This window comes from Musca domestica, unplaced genomic scaffold (genome assembly GCF_030504385.1).
Source record: "Musca domestica strain aabys unplaced genomic scaffold, Musca_domestica.polishedcontigs.V.1.1 14, whole genome shotgun sequence".
Classification (NCBI taxonomy): domain Eukaryota; kingdom Metazoa; phylum Arthropoda; class Insecta; order Diptera; family Muscidae; genus Musca; species Musca domestica.
In genome coordinates this window covers 13149413-13163104 of record NW_026712192.1, presented here as the reverse complement: position 1 = coordinate 13163104, position 13692 = coordinate 13149413, and the positions used below count along the sequence as shown (strand labels likewise).

At 37.4% G+C, this 13692-nt stretch overlaps 1 protein-coding gene across 3 annotated transcripts in view; it reads right to left on the bottom strand.

Annotated features, from left to right (window-relative positions):
* The window catches only part of LOC101896084 (dual specificity protein phosphatase 13), a 45717-nt gene extending 34903 nt beyond the window's left edge, over positions 1 to 10814 (bottom strand). Inside the window, exon 1 of one of the 3 annotated variants that reach the window (XM_011295566.3) lies at positions 9789 to 10814. In XM_011295566.3, the coding sequence (XP_011293868.1) occupies positions 9789 to 9806 (18 nt within the window). In that variant the 5' untranslated portion in view covers positions 9807 to 10814. The remainder of the gene's footprint in view (positions 1 to 9788) is intronic. The other 2 variants (XM_011295565.3, XM_005186759.4) reach the window with 2 other exon arrangements.
* Between the last annotated feature and the right edge of the window lie 2878 nt (positions 10815 to 13692).

Sequence of the window (13692 nt, the reverse complement as noted above, 5' to 3'; positions counted from 1 at the left end):
GAAGTAATTGCTTCTAGACTGAATTCGGTCGGATGTGTCATTGGCACTTATATTAGTCATTTGGTGCAAAATTAACCCAAAATCGGTTGAAGATATATGCAGGGTGAGAAAAAAACTGCAACAAAGTCAAATGTCATAATTTTTACATTTTTTATTACCTTTATTAAATGAAAGCAAAAAATGTCGGAAATAGCATCAAATTTTAGAATAAGTTTAGATTTGCTTGAATTGGTCATCTTTGGCACGAATTATGGCCTTCCAACGGCCAATGAAACCGTCACACGCTGCCCGAATGTTGCTCTACGGCATTTTGGCCCATTCCCGTCGAAGCGCTTGCTTGAGGTGATCGACACTTTGGTATTTTTTAGTGCCAACCTAGCTTTACAAACTACTCCAGACACAATAGTCCAACGGATTGGTATCCGGAGATTTTGGTGGCCATTGTGCACTAGAAATGAAGCGAGGAACCTCATTATACCCTACACCACATAGTGGTAAGGGTATTATGTCTTTGTGCATTTGTTTGTAACAGGCAAAAGGAAACGAGATAGACCCATAGTTTCTTTTGATGATCTACATAGAATCACATTCTGAGTCGATTTATGCATGTCTGTCCGTCCGCCTGTCCGTCCGTCCGTCTGTCCGTCCGTCCGTCTGTCCATGTATTTTTGTAAACAAAGTACAGTTCTCATTTATTGCCCTATCCAGATGAAATTTTGCACAAATCATTTGTTTGGCCCAAGGAATTGGAGATAATCGGTAAAAATTTAGATATAGCTCCCATATATATCTTCGTCCGATTTGCCTTATATTGTGCACCAAATGTGTAATATCAGTCCGAATAGTATGGGATTTTGCACGTACGATCAGATTGGACTTGAAAATAAGTATGCCAAATTTGATCGAAGTCGGTTCAGATATAGCTATAGCTCCCATATATTTTGTTCATCCGATTTGTTATTTTTGTCCTCCGCAGCCGTAATATGCACTCTGTAACAACAATATTTGGGGAAATATATCAAATGCAGCTCAGAAATACATTTGCTAAATTTTATCGAGATCGGTTCAGATTTGGATATAGCTCCCATATATAACTTCGTCCGATTTACCTTTAATTGTGCACCAAACGTCTAATATTTGCCCAAATAGGATGGAATTTGGCACATACGACCGAATTGAGTCTAGAAGCTAGTAAGCCAAATTTGGTGAAGATTGGTTCAGATATACCTATATCTTCCATATATAAAGTTTATCCTATTCATTATATTTTTTTCCCACAGCCGTAATATACACTCCGTAACAACGGAAAATATATCAAATACAGCTCAGAAATATCTTTGCCAAATTTTATCGAGATTGGTTCAGATTTGGATATAGCTCCCATATATATCTTTATCTGATTTCAAATGAATTTTGCACCAAATGGGCAATACAAGTCCGAATTTAAAATATACAAATGATTCGGCATATTTCGCCCTTTGAACTTTTATAATTATAATCATAGCTTGTAGGATTTTATTCTCCCATAAAAACTTTTAATTGTTATGTGAAGCTCTTCTAAATATGCAAAGTGGTGTAGGGTATCATAAAGTCGGCCCCGGCCGACATTAAAGCTTTCTTTACTGGTTTGCTTTCATTCAATAAAATTTGGAAAAAAATGTAAAAATTATGGCGTTCGACTTTGTTGCAGTTTTTTTATCTCACCCTGTGTAGAGCTATAGTTATATCTGAACCGATTTTCTCAAAATTTCATGCTTCTAGACTGACTGATATTGGATTGGACTGATATTGGCCATTTGGTATACAATTAACCCAAAATCGGTTGAAGATATAGGGTTGCCCATATTCGACGGACCCATGGGCCCATTCCAATCGACGAGGCTTGTCCGCAGGCAACATTCTTTGCGTCAATTGAATTTTGTACGGGAACAAATGTAAATCAATGCGAATAATCCGTTGTAAAGTGGACCGAGCCATGCCCAACTGCTGAGAACGGCGTTTTTGGGATGTTCTTGGGGACCTCTCAACACTGGCTCGTACGGCAGCGATATTCTCGGCCGATCGCCTTGGTCGACTTCGGATTAGAAAGAGTCTTACCAGCCGAAAATTTTTCGTATAAACGCTTAATGGTGTTCTTAGAAGGCGCACTTCTCACATTTTTTAGTGTTCTAAAAGCATGTTGAGTTTTCACAATTGACTTCTTCTGTTGAATGTAAATTTCAACTATTTCGCGTGGCGTGTATTGGTTCATGGTAAAAATCAGCTTGGACTGACGCTTCGAACGCGGTATGTCATTAAGCGATGTGACATCTCTGTCAAAAGTTATGGCGTTGCCAGATGGGCAATCCTGTATATGAGAGCTATATCTAAATTTGAACCGATTCTCACCAAGGGCTCGTCTTTGGGCCCAACCAAATATTGTTTGGAAAATTTCATCTCAATTCAGATAATAAATGCTATCTGCATTTTGTTCACAAAAATACATGGACAGATAGACGGAAGGACGGACATGCATAAATCGAATCAGAAAGTGATTCTATGAAGATCCTCTAAAGTAACTATGGGTCTATTTCCACCTTCTTCTCCATGTTATAAACAAATGCACAAGGACATAATACCCTTACCACTATGTGGTGTAGGGTATAACAAAATAAAATCCAAGTTTTCCCGCAGTGATTGGTTTCAAAAGAAGACATTTTAATGCTCTAAGATATCCCTATTCTCCTAAATAATAGAACAAAGATCTCCCTTCTCCTATAAACTTCCACTCCATCTTCCGAAGGCATTCTTCGAATTTACTCCCTTAAGGGAAAGCAGATAAATCAATTTTTCTTTTACGCTAGAAATATAAGTTTACAAGGCCTATATCCTTGCATATCATATTGTCCTAAACTATTTTCCACACAAATCACCATTTCCCTTATTGAAGAAAGTAATATCCATCTATTCCCGCAGTGATTAGTGTCACTTTTAAATGTATGAGACAAAATAAACTACAAATATTCAAATATGTATGTTTATATGTATATACAACATCCACTATATAGCTATGTACATGTATTGTTACATCAGGTAAATCAGAGCACAAGTGATTTGTCACCCGTCGACAGATAGACAAATAAAACTTAGACTCACACCGAAGCGGCAACGGCGAACGACATCAAACATTGTTCGCATATTTGTCTGTTGAGACAATAAAGCAGCAGCAGCAGTAGCATCGCTTTCAATGCACTAACACAAGCACACACACGCACACACCTACACATCAGAGAAAATACGAAACAACTACAAGACAATTAAACAAAATGTGTCACACAAAAAACTTTCTCTGTATATTGTAGCGACAGACAGGAGGACGAGGAGGAGGAGGAGGACAAACTGGTGAACGGAAGGAAGGAAGGACGACTAAATAGACATTGCATTGTTGTATAGCCGAACAAATGAAAATACCTCAGCACCATTTGAAGAGACACAAACACTCCATACAAATGTTGTTGTTTTTATTTCGCTTTTTCATAGAAAACAAAACGTTTTTTGTTATTCTGCAATTTCCCTTTTGAGGGAAAACAATACCAAGAGACACACATGCACACATACATATGTGCATATGTCACTGCAGGATATTTATTGCAAACCTGTGAACGGTGTAGACAAGCTTTAGCGAGACAGAATATTGTCAAGTGTAACACACATTTGAAATGAAGGTAACGTCACCCAACCCCATTCCGCCACCACAACCACTTACTCTTGATTTCGGCCACCTCTCCTCCACTCCATTCCATCAGCGATAGGATAAAAGAGTTTTGCACCAAATTCAAAAGCAGAACACTGGAAATGGTGACAACATAAGTGTATTGATAGTGAATTCAAAAGGATCTCTCATGTGTGGATGGCGCCCAACGATAACTAGGACCATACAAACTTACACAATGACAGGTTACCCCCCCCACTAACCGCACAGTGACACCTATAAATATTTAATTTATTTGAAAAGGTAAAACTATTATTAAGGTCACCCCAACCAGTGACCTTTTTCTTGGCATGTTTCTCAAAAACCAAAAAAAAATGCAAATTTATTGGTATTTCTAATGGAGGTACATTATTTTCCACAGCGGACACCATGCCGGAAGTCGAACCGGGTTGCTATAATCTATGTAACATGACTTTGGAATTGCTTTGGTCTATTTTTAAATGAAAAATGCAGGTCTAATTTTAGCTACAATGAAAATAGTTTTTAATGGCAACGAAAATAAAATTGGAATGGGACAAATGTCACATAGCTTTTTTTAACAGTTGGGAATAAGTAAAAGGTCGAGGATCGGTGGATACGAATATACCTAACAGTGGGATAGAAGACCTCTTAGGGGTCTTCTCTTCTTCTTCCCTAGAAAAGAAATAAGATGGCCTCTCTTCCACTGAAGAGAAGTAAAAAGAAGTAAAAGGACCTATTTGAGGCCTTATCCACTTCTATAGAATAGAAGTGAGAGGACCTCTCTGAGGTCTTCTCCACTTCTATAGAATAGAAGTGAGAGGACCTCTCTGAGGTCTTCTCCACTTCTATAGAATAGAGGTCTGAGGTCTTCTCCACTTCTATAGAATAGAAGTGAGAGGATCTCTCTGAGGTCTTCTCCACTTCTATAGAATAGAAGTGAGAGGACCTCTCTGAGGTCTTCTCCACTTCTATAGAATAGAAGTGAGAGGACCTCTCTGAGGTCTTCTCCACTTCTATAGAATAGAAGTGAGAGGACCGCTCTGAGGTCTTCTTCACTTCTATAGGATAGAAGTGACAGGACCTCTCTGAGGTCTTCTCTACTTCTATACGTTGGAAGTGACAGGACCTCTCTGAGGTCTTCTCTACTTCTATACGTTGGAAGTGAGAGGACCTCTCTGAGGTCTTCTCTACTTCTATAGGTTGGAAGTGAGAGGTCTTCTCTGAGGTCTTCTTCTCTCTCTCTCCGAGGACTGAGGAAGAATTTTTGTATAGAAAATTTGTCCATCAGTCTCTCTCTCCGAGGACTAAGGAAGACTCTTCCATAGACAATTTTCCATCAGTCTCCCTCTCTGAGGATTTAGGAAGAATCTTCCATATAAAATGTTTCCATCAGTCTCTCTCTCTCTCTCTCTCTCTCTCTCTCCGAGGACTGAGGAGGAATTTTCCATAGAAAAATTTTCCATCAGACTCTCTCTCTCCGAGGACTGAGGAAGAATTTTCTATAGAAACTTTCTCCACCAGTCTCTCTCTGCGAGGACTGAGATAGAATTTTCTATAGAAAATGTTTCCATCAGTCCTCTCTCTCCGAGGACTGAAAAGGAATTTTCTATAGAAAATTTTTCAATCTGGCCCTCTCCGAGGACTGAAGAGGAATTTTCTATAGACAATTTTTTCAGTCTCTCTCTCCGAGGTTTGAGGAGGAATTATCTATAGAAAATGTTTCCCCATCAGTCTCTCTCCGAGGACTGAGAAAGAACTTTCTGTAGAAAAACTTTCCATCAGTGTCTCTCTCTCTCTCTCTCCGCGGACTGAGGAGGAATTTTCTATACATAGTTCTTTAATCCGCCCCTCTCTCCGAGAACTGGGGATGCATTTACTATAGAAAATTATTCCATCAGTCTCTCTCTCCGAGGACTGAGGACGAATTTTCTATGGAAAATTTTTCCATCAGTCCCTGTCATCTACTCTAACAATTAAATATTTTCATTTCACTGTGCATTTAATTGAAACTAATTGAAAACAAGTTGCTATTTGCAACAAACAAAACCAAATAGTAATATTTTATAGAGGGAAATTAAAAATAAATGAGAGAATGAAAAAAACATCATAATAATGCCAATCACAATGCATTGTACAGCCAACACACACATACAAATTCATATACAGTTCAGCATCAGTTGGATCAGCTGCACTCTCTTTAACATCATCCACAATACAAATACAATGAAAAGAGTTCATATATATGTATATATATGGATATCTAAGGGGTTAAAGAATGTCCATGTACATGGGCAAAATTTAGGTCATCGGAACACGGAAATCAAGGTCAACACACACACACACACACACACACACACACACAATTTTCAATGTATTTCGTGTTGTCGTGGTTTATATATATTCGCACACAAACACAGACAACAAACATTGAAGAACAACAATTGCATGTACATACATGGCATTTCTTTTTGAGTTCATGTGCACTTAATGCAGTTTTTGTGTCCTAATACAAACAGACGACACGTACATACAAAATTATATACTTAAAAACATGGTTCAAACTAACAGCAAGAAGAAGATTAAAACATAATTCACAGATGTTGTGTTCTACTCGAAGTTCTTAAGTATTAAACTTATACAAGGGACCAATACAAAGCCACTTTTAGGATGTAGTTCTTAAGGAAAATAATTTGGCAAACCCCAAATTGGGAATTTTCATAGATCGCCAAGCCAAAAAAAGTAAAACTTAAATTATAAGTTCGAGAGTTATCGTGCTCACAAGCCACCTAGATCGACTTGTTCTGAAACGAATTCGGTCCAAAGTGACGTACTCTCAGTAGCCAAATTGCTGAGGGTATAACAAGTAAAACGGCAGCTTAATTCGAACTTTTAATACCCTCCAACATTTGAAGCGAACTTGAAAATCACTCAAATGAAACCCGTTTTATGGGGATATCCGAACTTCGAATACGAAATTTAAAGCAGTTCCGATGAATAATGCTGCTAATGTCATCAAATATATATGTCGATAGTCAAGCGGACTTTAAAGCTATGAAGTCAAGTGCCATTAAATCGAGAATCACTCTTGACTGCAAAGCCTCCCTCCTTAAAATACGCGGGCTCTTTGCTCTTTAGCTCGAGGCGCATTCCAGTCAATTGATACACCGATTGATGAGACTGTTAAACCATCAAAAGGGAGAATGAGAATAAGAACCAGCCCCATCAATTAGCAGGCCTGATCTTAGAATCGCTGTAGGCATATTGACTGGCCACTGCCGACAGATCGGACAACAGAGTTCCTGACTACTGTCGACTATGGAAAGATGTCCCATGTTATTCAACAAGAAACATTGGGCGTTTGACAGATGAGAGATGACATGGATCCCATCAACTCGCTAAGAAAACCACTTTGCTAACTACACTTCTCTCTATACATTTTTTCTTCTTCTTCTCGCTTCTTTGTCTCTCCTATCCCGAAATGTCTCATTTCTTCCTCGCAATGGACCAAAGGTTCCCCAGTGAAGGTGAGATTACATAAAACGCTTTTTTGAATGGCTTTAGCTGGCTTCTTTGTAAAAGAACAAAGGAGCATAGGGTGAACAAGTATAGATTAAGGACCAAACTTGAATTGAAATTATGATCTTCGTAGAATCACATTCTGAGTCGGTTTATGAATGATTTGGATATAACTTTCATATATAGTGCCTTCCGATGTCATAAGTATTGTGCACCAAATGCGTAATATCAGACCGAATCAAATGAATTTTAGCACACGCTGTCAAATTTATTCCAGATATTTGTCTGGGAATTTTGCTGAATATCGGTTCAGTTTTAGATATAGCCCCCCATACATATTTTCATCCGATTTCAATTTTATTGTGAGCCTTATATATAATATACCTCCAAATGAAATGGATTTCGGCACATCCGACAGAATTTAGCCCAGAAGCAAGTACATCGAATTTGGAGAAAATCGGCTCAGATATAGCTATAGCTCCAATATATTGGATGGATTGCTGCACAGGGTATATTAACTTTGTAATTCCGTTTGTAACATCCCTAAATATTCGTTGTAGGCCCCATAAAGTATATAATTATGATCAGCATAAAATTCTAACTCGATTTAATGATGTCCGTCTTTATGTCTGTCCATCCGTCGGTCTCCCTGTCTGTTGAAATCACGATACAGCCCACAATATTTGATGTATAGCTTCAAAATTTGCCACAATACGTTGTATTGTGTCTAGGATAGTTGATACTGAAAATGAGATATATTGGTCCACGTTTTGATATAGACGCCATATAACGGTATCTCCCGATATGCGGTATTTTCATTATTTTACCCACATTTTCTCACGGATTGGTGTTTCGAGTTAGCAATGGGTTCTAGCTCCGGTGGTGAAACATTGTATGTATAGGTTCACGTTTTGGTATAGCCCCCATGGAACCTCCCAATATTCGGTATTTTGAAGATTTTTGTCACATTTTTTCGCGGATTTGTCTTAAAATTGGTATTTGCAGTGCTTAATGGCTTCTAGCTCCTGTGGCGGAACATTGCATATTTAGGTTCATGTTTTCCTATAGCACTCATATAACGATACCCCTCGATATTCGGTATTTTGAAAATGTTTGTCACATTTTTTCAAGGGCTTGTCTAAAAATTGGTATTTGTAGGGAATAATGGGTTCTAGCTCGTGTGGCGAAAGATTGAAGGTATCCACGTTGTTGCATAGCCCCATATAACGATACCTCCCGATATTCGGTGTTTTGGTGATTTTTGCCACATTTTTCCACGGATTCTTCTAAAAATTGGTATTTGTTGGTCAAAATGGGTTCTAGCTTCAATGGCGAAACATTGTATGTATAGGTCCACGTTTTGGTATGGTCCCCAAATAACGGTACCTCCCGATATTCGATATTTTGATAAAAATTGGTATTTGCAGTTCATAATGGGTTCTAGCCCGGTGGCAAAACATTGCATATTTAGTTCCACGTTTTGCACATATAACTATACCCACCGGTGTTTGGTATTTTGATAATCCTAGTCACATTTACCCACGAAATTGTTTAACATTTCATATTTTAGAAGATTTGGTATATGATAATACTTGAAGTATAAAATTGTCAATGTGGGATCCCCTTTTGATATGGCTTCCATCAACCCTCTCACCCACTTTATGGTTTTTTGAAAAGTTTAACAGCATTTTCCAAACGGTCTTACTGTTATTTGTAATTTAAAGTGGAACGCTTTTGAATCCAGATACTTTTATATAAAAATGTTTCCTTTATCCAATGGTGGAGGGCGGCGGAACTTAATGTATTTTTTTTTTTTTTTTTGTTAATTGTTTTACTTTAACTTCTCTAGTGGTGGTCCATTCGTTAGTTGTCCTTTATAGCAGACTTTTTATTGTAAAAATGTCTTTAGGACGAAGGCCGAACCTATAGCCATTGTTAATTGTTTTTGTTCTTTTTTTCAGCTTATCATGACCCACTTTAATATGCTGAGGCAATTTATGGGCCTATATACCAAATTTACTTTACATATATACTTGCGAAAGAACACTTTATTTATAGAATTACAGCATACTTAAATGCAAACAACAATTCTTCTCCAGGATCATTTATCTAAAAAAATGTGAATGTGTGTGAGTGTGTGTGTGTGCGCCGTGGGGGAGTAAAGCAATATTGCGTCGTTAAACCTAGAAATGCGTGTGAAAGTGTGGTGGTGTGTTTGTGTGTGAGTCTACATCTGGGAGGCTGTGATTGCAAAATCTCTTCTCAAGATGCTGTAGGCAACCCGCCACCAAACGTGTGTACATCAGGGGGAGGGATGTAGGTGAAGGTGGTGATGGCGGATTGTGATGATGGTTGCTTGGGTTAGGTTATTTGTTGGTAACTATAATCTAAGTTCTTTAAGAATAAATACACTTTGTTTGCACACACATATATGCTCTGAAACTGCATATGTATGTGTTATATACACCTTTCATGTACATATTTCTTTATGTACATATGTACTTTGACAAGAAAAAGAAATGAAAAAAAAAGGCTTATGTAGTTTATAACAACAACCTACCGCATATCTCCATGACATTTTGCTAAAAGTTGTTGTTTTTTCTTCTGCTGGCTTCTGAGAGTAGTTTTTGAGGTTGTGTTATTAGTTGTTGCTAATGACTCGAGAAGAAGTTTCCTGTTTCACTGGTTTTTTTTTTTTTTTTTTTGGAGGATAAAGTTTTGATTTATGGCTGCGTTGTCAGGACCTCGTCGCTTTTATCCTTGTGGTAGGTTTTGAATGTTTGCCTGGCTTGGCTTGGCTGGTCTGGGCTGCTAGGCTATAGATTGCTTGGTTGTCCTTGGTAATGGCAATTGTTGATGCAACTACAAGTCGATTGCAATTTCTGGCAATTGATTTGGAGCGGAGGAAAAACGCGCAATTTATCTGTTTTATTTTTTTTTTTTTTTTTTGTTTCGTTGTATTGCGGCGGAATTGCAAGTTTTACTGCTAATTTATTATTTGTTGAGGATTTATTGTTTAATGCACTTTATGTCGTTTGTTGTTTGGTTTTGTTTTTGTTTTCTTATAGAAAATGTAGAAAATTTTTCTTATCAAAATTCAGTTTTCTTTTTTTTTCTTAGATTTATTCTTTGATTTTTGATATCACTATGTTGTCGGGGCTTTAAAGCGAACAAAATCTTTGGAAATTTGGCAAATTATTTCGAACTGAAAATTCTCGTTTAACTTGGATTTTTGCTTTTGTTTCGTTAAAAAATAACAACAACAAAAAATTTTATTGGCAAATTAAAGGGAAATAAATTAAATTTATTTAAATGGTTTAATGGTGTGTTTTTTTCTATTTCGATTTCAGTTTGCTCGATTTCGCCTAGTTCTCTCGCTCGGTGTGTCAGCTTATGATTGTTTTGATAAAATTCGCGTGGCGTTCTTTTTGCGACTAACTGATTTACTTGGCCGCTGTGTACAACATAGGGTTTGATTTCGTTTCATTTGATTTGATTTGTTTCGCTGCAGCTCAGTTCTCTGCCAACGTTGCTCTGTTCCGCTCTGCTCTGCACCTCCGTTGTATTTTCACTTTGCCCACAGTTCAGTGCTGGCTAGCTGTTGGATGGATGTAAGGCGCCCACCATCACCATAACGCTAACACAAAATTGAAAGCTTTTCGCCAATAAAAGTTTTCCACACATTCTATATCACTCACTCAGTGTTCTCTCTCGTCTCTCTCGCCAACTCTCTCCAAAGTTTTCTTCTTCATTTAGTCACAGTTTATGTTTCATTTAGTATTTCACATTTAACAACAATGTTAATATATACTGACTGACTGAATGAATAGACAGAGAGAGAGACAAACCACACTCACTCATACATTAGGTGCAACCCCTACGAGAGGGAGAGCACACACACACTCAATGCAACCAACAGAAATTGTTTTCAAATGTGACGTAGTTTTCTGTTTACGAGTTTTGTCAACAAAATATAGGTACCCTACAGAATGAAGTTCAAATAGGAATAGGTTGAGTGTGCATTTGAAATGAATTTCGAATGTTCTTTTATACCCTCCACCATGGAAAGGAGGATATATCACATTTGTCATTCCGTTTTTAACACCTCTGAATATTTGTAGCAGACCCCATAAAGTATATATGTTCATGATCAGCGTGAGTCGATTTAGCAATGCCCGTCTGCTAAAATCGCGATACACATTCCACATTATTTGACGTAGAGCGTTAGTAGGTGTATTGTGTCTATTACGGCTGATATTGAAAAAAAGATCTATCGGTCCATGTTTTAATATAGTCCTCATATAACGGTACCCTCCAATATTTGGTATTTTCATGGTTTTGGCCATATTTTTCCACTGGCGTTAAAAATTGGCGTTTGTAGTTCGTAATGAGTTCTAGCTTGTGTAATGGGTTCGTACCTGAGGTCGTACCTTCGGATATTCAGTATTTTGCCGATTTAAGCCGCATTTTCTGACGGATTTTTTCGTGTTTTTAGTTTACAATGGGTTAAACAACCGATGTCAGAACAGTGTCGATATTTATCCACGGTTTCCATATAACGGTACTTACCAATATTCGGTATTTTGATTATCCTAGTCACATTTGTCCACGGAATTGTTTCAATTTTGTCGGTATTGCCCCAATATATCGACTCCACCCACTTTATTGTTATTTGAAAACTTTAACTGCATTCTCCAACCAATCTCAATGGTATTAGCAGTTTAGAGTGGAACACATTGGAATCCATATACTTTTATACAGAAATATTTTCTAATTTCCGTTCAGCCGAACTTAATGTTTTTGACCATTTCTCTCAAAAGCACAATATTTAAGATAGGTTTATCAGAGCTACCCGTAAAAAAAACTTTATTTTGGGGATTTATGTAAAGTAGAATATACGAATTATGAATCTCTTTTTAAGTATAACGCAGACATTTATGTTTTTCGTACCAAATAATATTGTCATAGAGTGCATGAATACTTAAATTGAAACCAGTATGGAAAAGTCAAAAAGTCGGGCGGGGCCGAATATATGATACCCTACTCCACTATGCATATTTAGTGGAGAATTTATTTCAAGTTATAGTTTGCTATAGAGTGCATGATATCACTTGGCGAAGGATTGTATTAAACCAGTAAGGAAAGCTCTCGTAAAAAGGTTTATACAGGGCATTTCAGAGCTCTATGAGATATTTGGTACAAAATCAAAATCTATCTAATTCTATCGTGCATTTTACGAACTATAGCTATCTCTGAACCGGGTTTCTCCAAATTTTACGTATTAGCTTCTAGACTGAATGCGGTCTTATGTACGAAAATTCAGGTGATTTGGGCTGATATTGACCATTTAGTGCACATTTAACCCGAAATCGGATGAAGATATATATGGGAGCTATATCCAAATCTGAACCGATTTCGATAAAATTTAAAACAGCTATTCCTGTGCTCCATCTAATACCTGGTACCAAATATCACGGTTGTGGAGTGAATATTACGAATGTATGGGACTAAAACACTAAATCGGATGAAACATACATTTGGTTGCTATATCTATATCTGAACCGATTTTCACTAAATTAGATATACTTGCTTCTAGGCTAAATTTGGTCCGATGTACTAAAAATCAGTCCATTTGGACCTTTATCGGCCATTTGGTGCACAATTAACCCGAAATCGGATGAAGATATATATGGGAGCTATATCCAAATCTGAACCGATTTCGATAAAATTACAAACAGCTATTTCTGGGCTGTATCTTATATCTGGTACCAAATATCATTCTTGTGGAGTGCATATTACGAATGTGAGAGGCTTAAACACCAAATCGGATAAAACATATATATGGGAGCTATAGCTGTTTCTGAACCGATTTTCTCCAAATTTGTTGTATTTGCTTTAAGGCTAATCTCGGTCACATGTGCCAAAATTCGGGCCATTTGGGCTGATATTGTCCATTTGGTGGTCAATTAACCCGAAATCGGATGAAGATATATATGGGAGCTATATCCAAATCTGAACCGATTTCGATAAAATTTAAAACACCTATTTCTGTGCTCCATCTAATATCTGGTACCAATTATCACGGTTGTGGAGTGCATAGTAGGAATGTAAGGGACTTAAAGGTCAAATCGGATGAAAGATATATATGGGAGCTATAGCTATATCTGAACCAAATTTGATATGCTTGCTTCTAGGCCGAATTCGGTTGGGTGTGCCAAAATTCAGGTAATTTGGACTGATAGTGGACATTTGGTGCTCATTTAACCCGAAATCGGATGAAGATATATATGGGAGCTATATCTAAATTTGATCCGATTCTCACCAATTTCAATAGGGTTCGTCCTTGGGCCAAAAAAATATCGTTTGGAAAATTTCATCTCAATCGGATAATAAATGCGACCTGCATTTTGTTCACAAGAATACATGGACGGACGGACAGACGGACTGACATGCATAAATCGACT